General features: G+C 33.3%; 1 protein-coding gene across 1 annotated transcript; it reads right to left on the reverse strand.

The window, feature by feature from the left end:
- LOC107610524 lies at window positions 124-3,659 on the reverse strand. Its single transcript, XM_016312572.2, has 7 exons — window positions 3,406-3,659; window positions 2,404-2,826; window positions 2,133-2,185; window positions 1,913-1,950; window positions 1,649-1,827; window positions 1,067-1,400; window positions 124-708 (listed from the first exon to the last, which is right to left on the reverse strand). Exons 1-7 carry the CDS (start codon window positions 3,416-3,418, stop codon window positions 243-245), a joined length of 1,506 nt encoding a protein of 501 aa, XP_016168058.1. The 5' UTR covers window positions 3,419-3,659; the 3' UTR covers window positions 124-242.

Raw genomic sequence — 7,280 nt, forward strand, 5'->3', positions numbered from 1 at the left:
ACTAATAATAATTATATTTAATAAAATAATTTTTAAAATTTAAAAAATTAATATAAAAATATATAAATATTTATTAATATATAAAATTATATTATTTTTTTTATTTTAATAGACACAAACTAACTTTGAAAAATATAAAGTACACATATACTATCCTTTTAACTTACCAAACATAAAGAAGATGTTTGTACTTTGAGCTACCTAAGCTAAGGTTCCTCTCTAACAACTCTCTACTGTTTTATCTATTCAGCTACTTCAACAAGCCTTCCACAAATCCATTTTCTTGTTACAATAGCTCTTCTTGGTTCTGCTTCCTTCTCTTCATATGATGAACTTGTTGCTTCCTCTATCTTGCTGCTAAAACTAGCATCATATGAAGCATAGCCATTGGAACTTGTTAGAGGAAGTTCTGAACTACCATTAACCAACTTGTTGTTATCACTTAATGATAGTGTTTTGTGTCCATTTAATGGGAACATGAATGGTTGGTTCAGAACTTCAAACTCTTCATCTTGTTCCTTGTTTGTTTGTGTCATAGCAGCATAAACAGCATTGCTTATTGTCCCTCGCTTGTGTATCGATTCCAGGGATTCGATTGCTTCGGCTATAAGCCTTCTACTTTCCCTGAGAGAAACTTGAGCAATGGGACTCTTCGCTGCCGCAACCTCAAGTGCCTTCGCGGCCTTCTCAGCTTCAGCAATCAACAATCTGTCACAGTTACATAACATAGAAATAGAGTGTTTTATATGCTTAAACAAAAACTGAGTTATAAATGTATCAATTTTTTTTTAAAATAATCGATAGAGAAAGTATACAAAACCAACTTTTAGTTTGCCAATTTTAGTGTTTTAAGTTAATAATTCAAGGTCGAGGGTCTAAGATTTAGGATATAGAATTTAAGGTAAACAAAATAATTTTAAAAAAATTGGCTGATGTTGGTTGAAAAAAGTTGGTTTCCTAACATTACTCTTAACAGATATCTGAATCGGATGAAGTAATTAATTTTTAGATAATGTTCTGCCATAGATTGATTAATGTTAGAAGTTAGGAAAGAGCAATTTGTTACCTTGCTTGTTCAATGGCATTGGCTTGTTTAGTTTCAGTAACACCTCTCTGAGCTCTAATGCTCTTTATCATTGCCAGCTTTGAACTCACCAAAGGATCTTTATAGGGAGGTGCATTGCTTTTCTTTGACAGAACCTGCTTAACAATTTTAGTATCTTTTTTCATTGTAGGTTTCCTCCTTTGTGCATCACCACTTGGCTGCCTTCTTGGTTTCGTTTCGGATCCTTTGGTGCCATGATCCTTGGTCATAGCGTTGCAAACTCTTTTGCGATATCCCTGATTGAACGAAAAATCAGATGGTAAGGACTCATGATCACAGTTGATAGTAACTTCTTCTAATCACATGCTCAAAAGTTAAAAGCCGAAAATGTAAAGGCCAATTCGAGTTTTGTTTTCGTTTCTTGTTTTCATTTTCAGTATTTTCTATTTTCAAGATTTTGTAACGAGAAAAGTAACAAAATCGAAAAGGAAAGAGCAACTAATATATAGTCGAATAACTAACAAGGCTTTGCTTGCGACACAAGTAAAATCCACAAACAATGAAACTTGAAGGCATTAACATATATACACTTACAGGATCATTCATCCAATACTTCATAGGAGTCCCACTGCAGCTCTTCCTGACCACCATAGCCTTGTCTAGAAGCTTCTGCAATCGAATTCTGCCACTCGAGACAGCAAGTTTCCTGCACCACCCTCCTTTCACGCTTCCTTGCCCATGTCATTTTCACTGCAGCACCAATCTTCTCTCTTGTTTTGATACTGGGAATTCGATAAAAAAGACCGAGTCCAGAAAAATTCTATAGGTATAAAATGTAATCAACTAAAAACTATTTAACCAACTTACGTCTGCGGATGCGAACTATTAATCAACTTCAATTTGATCTGCATTGCCAAAGTTTTGTTAAAACTTTCTTATCACAGTTCCATGAATATGTTATCAACATGAAATTGAACTATTAGCAAGTGACTTTACATTGCATGTTTCATGGTTCCATGCCAAATTAGAATTCATATTGTGAACTTTGTATTGCAAAGGCATAAAAAATATTCTTACATGACATCACCTTAGGATTCTGCATTGCAAGCCTTGTTCTCTCTTTGATTTTCCGCAAAGTTTCTGGTCACATATTTAACATTTGAGCCAATTTTAAAGCACAACAAAACAATGACATATGACCTGATTTGGTAATCGTCTTAGGATAGAAATACACAAACATAGGAGACACAACTTTTATTTCTTGTCTCAATCTCCATCTCCGTGTGTCTTGTTTTCTATTCTAAAATACTTACCAAACACGGCCCAAGAATGGAGCTCGAAGGAATCTAGCTAGTTACCAGCACTGTGCTTCCTCCCTTTGTTCCATGGTGCTATTCCTTTATTTGCTTTTGAAATCCTCATTCTCCTCAACTTCTCCCTTTCATCAATTTCTTCTGAATCATCATCTTCATTAGAAGATTGGTTCATAGGTTCAAGTCGAACCTTCGGTGGATTACTAGGATTTAGACCATACCATTCATTTCCCTTTGGAGCCAAAGAACTCTTTGGTTCTTCAAGGGTAGCAGCAACTGCTTTAATCACATTGAATTTCACACTGTTATGATTAAGTTTGTTGTCCAAGTATTTCCAAGAACAAGGAACACACTGCCCAAGACCAAAGGCAAATGAAACTGATGACTGTTTGCCATGACATGGTATTTGAACCTTCTGTGAACTCAAAGGATTTGGATGGTGAAAGGAAGGGTGTGCATTTCCAACTTCTGCTCACAAAATCAAAATAAAACTAAATAAATGAATAAAATATACTATTGATTTAACTCGTATCATCGATGTATAAAAGTTTTACAAGTGTATCCAATCATAATGCTACGTCATTAAAAATAATAACTATTTTGTTCCAAAAGAAGGGATATAGTTAGTTTTGACTGTGTAAAATGTTTTATAATTCGTATGCAGGGCATAGCAATTAACCTTACAGGAAACATGTTAAGTGTTCCGGGTGTTGCAGTTGTTTTAATCTCAACCATGTATTATAATATTTTATGATTGAAATTAATGACTAAAACTATCGAAACAGCTAAAATTCTGAAACACAAGTATATCCCTAGGTATGAGTTTACCTTATAAAGATAACAAGGAGTATCATATTATATATTGTATATTATCTTATCTTGAAACACAGTAAGGCACACATAAATATATTATGTCTAATACAATATAAACTATATCTATGCATATTATGTTCCTGACACAGAAATAAAGATACATAGTTATAATTGAAGCATATATAACATAAGATGAGAGTAAATAAAGAAAGGGAGAAGTGAGTTAGTGTGTACCAAGCAAAGGCATATCTCAGTGAGAGTGCAATACTTGTTGGTATGGAAACAACATCATATCTCAAACTCAGTTATATGATATTGATATATGTATGTTCTATTCTGTTCTTCTCTGTTGTTGTGAGAGAGTGTTGTGCTTGTGGAGTGAGGATTCAGAATCAAAATGAATGAAGGAAGGAAAGAACTCAGAGAAGGAAGCAACTAGTTGATGTTGCTGTTGCAACACATGAGCCACAAATAGAAAAACAACCAGGATTTGGATAATGTTTCCATCATGGACTTTTAACCATGGTTCCGAAAATCAAACTGAACCGTCTCGTTCGACTAGATTAACCAAAAACCAATATTTTAGCTGGTTTGGTTATCATAAAAATTGGTTGACAAAAAATCGATAAAATCGGCTGAACCGGTAACCACATGAACCGATCCGGCTTTTAAGATGTGGCCGGTTTTTTCTGCTCACTAAACAACCTCGTTTTATTCTAGGGAAAAAACCATTTCCACTCAATAACTCCCTCACTAGGGGTGAGTACGGGTAGCGGGTACCCGATTATCCATCCGAACCCAAACCGAACCAATTAAATTGATTCTGAAACCAACGAGTAATCGGGTCCAATCCAAACTAAACCGATGACTTTTGTTAGTGATTGGTTTGGGTATCGATTTTGGGAGTGTAGAACCCGAACCAATCCGCGAACCCGATCATATATTAATTAAATAAAAAAATAAAAAAATATATATGACTTTTTCATTAGAAAATGATTATTCATTTTTAATATATTTAGATTTTAATGAGTTCAATTTTTAATGTATTTGGTATTTAACATGTTTGAATTATTTCTATTGATGTTACATGTTTATTGTACTGGTTGAATTTTTAAGATAAAAATTTGGTTTTTTTTTTTATGAATTTCGAAGTCATCGGGTACCCAATTATTCGAACCGAACCAATCCATTCTTAATCGGTTTGGTTTGGTTCGGGTACATGTACAAAAAAATGCAAATCCGAACCAAACCAAACCAATTATATTTTGAACGGTTCGATTCTAATTTTACCATAAATCCGAACCAAACTGACCCGTGCTCACCCCTATCCCTCACTTGATCAAAAAGGGAAAAACACTGAATTAATTTTTCATATAAAAAATAAATAAATAAACAAAATGAAATCAAGTTAAAGCCCTCCAAATTTAGAAGAAGATTACAGAAAAAGCCAAAAACCTTAGTAAAGATTCAGAGGAAAAAAGAACCTCTCTTCCAAAAAAAAAAGAAGAAGAAAATTTTAATGCACGAATTTTATTTTATAATTACATATGTTCTTTTAGACAATCATTGATACTATTAGTATAAAAGATAATAATTTTTATTATTAGATATATGTATAAAATTCTATTGTACCCTTCTTATAATAATATATAAATTACCCTTTGTGACATGTTGTTTTTTTATTGGTTATTATGTTAATTATGGTTAAGCTATTTTAAAATTAAATTATAGCCCAAAATGAGTAATTATATAATTTACTAAAATATTAAAAACTGAATCTTTATTTCTTCCCCAAATCATGCTTCCAAAAAACTCTATTTCAGGGAAGACATTAGTTGATGCAGTAGAAGCAGCAGGACCAACTCTAGGACCTGCTCTACTCTCAATGAGTGAATATTTGATGTCTAGCTTCAATGAATCCTACCAATCTAGGTTCGTAAACTTCAACTTCCTGGTCCACTCTTGATTTGTCATATTTCAAAACCGTAAGCATTTGTGATAAGAAATTATATCAGACTTGAAAAGAAATGTATTGTTAATATAGGGAGAATGGTACAAGATAGGAGCAAGGTTGTCAAACTCGCGAGTTTAAGTAAACTCGTGGAGCTGACCTACACTCGACTCGCGAGTTAACTCGTAGACTCGTACGAGTTCACCTGTTATGAATTTTATATATATATATTCATACATAATGTATATTTACTCAATTCTAATCCTTCAAAATTAATAATATCAATCTTAAAGCACATAATAAATTAAAATAGTAGCATACATTATAACAAATATTTTAAAATACACATTCAAATCCTCTATAGTTATTCTTATACAAATACAACATAGAACACACAAAATTAAAAATTATAAATCTGTAATACTAAATCTTTAATTGAACATTGAACAATATCAAATAATCAAATTAACTCTAATCAAATTATCAATTACTAATCAGCTATGAATGGATGAACCATCTGGCCATAAACGATAAACGATAAGTAAAAAATTTAAAAAGCAAAAAAAAAAAAAAAAACTAAATCAAGAAGCAAAGGCTCAAAAAAAGGGCAAAAAGCATGCAAAAAATAGAGGATACAAAAGAAAAGAAGGGATAAAGTCTCAGCAACAGCAGATCGAAGACAAGGATGCAGCAGACAGTGGTGGTGAGGGTGCAGCAGCAACACGAAACGACGACGACAAAGAGTCATGGATTTCACGACGGCGACAAAGAGTCATGGATTTCATGACGGCACAAACCAGAGTAGAGATAGGACTGTAGGAGAAGTAGTCGAACTTGTAAACAGTGATAGCACGATGGAGTTGTGGATAGTGGAGATGTGAAGAAATACAAAGCAGAGGACAACATAGGTAAAATTCACAAAGACAATGGCGCAAATCAGAGCAGAGGTAGCAGATGCAGGCAAACAGCGGCAGCTCGACGGGGAACAGCGACTGCGGCAGAACATGAAGAAAGTGAGACTTGAGAGAAATGTCACAGATGAGTGAGTTGTGAGTGAGTTTTCTTGAATTTCTTTTGGAGTGGTATCGTAACCCTAATAAAAAAAGTGTTTTTTTGGTTTCAAAATGACGCTTTTTTGAGTAAAAATAAAGAAAAACACAAACTCGCTAACTCGGTCCTAAACTCACGAGTTTGTCCGAGTTTGACCGAGTCTAGCCGAGTCTAGCCAAGTTTACTCAGGATAGAGTCTATGTCCGAGTCAACTCGATTCCATATCTAAACTCGTAAACTCGTACGAGTTTACGAGTTAACTCGAGAGTTTGACAACAATGAATAGGAGGATAACGACCTGTCTTACAAAAGGGAAAAACAAAGAAAAAAGAAAAAACAACCAGAGAAATAGAGAATCATAGCCTTTCGATCTCACAATATGTCTTACAAAAGGAAAAAACAAAGAGAAAAGAAAAAACAACTAGTGAATCATAGCCTTTCGATTTCACAATATATCTAAGCAGGGAAGTTCTCTAGAAAGATGCGAGTCTTTGCACCGTATAGAGGCCAAATATCTAGTTATGTCCCACAAAACTTGTTTAACCAAAAATCTACTATTGAAGGTGCATAAATTGCGTTCCACTCAAATACACGTATAAATTTTCTAAAATAACTAACATGAAAAAAATTAAAAAGGGGAAGGCGAAACTTAGCAGGAACGAATTTGAGTAGGAAGGAATAGTGGAAGGGAAGAAATGTTCTTCATTTATCAAGGGAGGTGTTCTTCAATGAAAAGATGGAACGAATCAAATTAATACTGATTTGATAAAAAATTTAGAAGGAATTGAATAGAATTCACCGATTATTTTATATTTACAGTGTATCAAAATTAAATTGTAAAAAATACCGTAAAACAGCAAACAATGTTTGCGTCTTTCACAGCTATGAAAACGTTGATACCCAAATAGATGAACAAATAATAATAATAATAATGAAAGATGGGTTCTTTCTTGCTGGTTGATTACTGTTCTGGTGGTTGAAGGAATCAAAGTGGCGAGTTTTATATAATTGAAGATGACAGTATGACACACAAACGTAAATGCATACATTGATTAATAATTTTATATCAATGGAAAAATATTTTAAATTTTTAAATAAGATTTTAATT

The sequence above is a fragment of the Arachis ipaensis genome, chromosome B08 (assembly GCF_000816755.2).
Source record: "Arachis ipaensis cultivar K30076 chromosome B08, Araip1.1, whole genome shotgun sequence".
NCBI lineage: Eukaryota > Viridiplantae > Streptophyta > Magnoliopsida > Fabales > Fabaceae > Arachis > Arachis ipaensis.

What these genes read in the sequence shown, in the direction of transcription:
- LOC107610524 (XM_016312572.2), bottom strand. An exon ending in TTGCAATGCAGAATCCTAAG is followed by an intron (nt 1,951 to 2,132) that starts GTGATGTCATGT and finishes TTGGCAATGCAG; the next exon opens with ATCAAATTGAAGTTGATTAA. An exon ending in AATGCCATTGAACAAGCAAG is followed by an intron (nt 709 to 1,066) that starts GTAACAAATTGC and finishes TAACTGTGACAG; the next exon opens with ATTGTTGATTGCTGAAGCTG.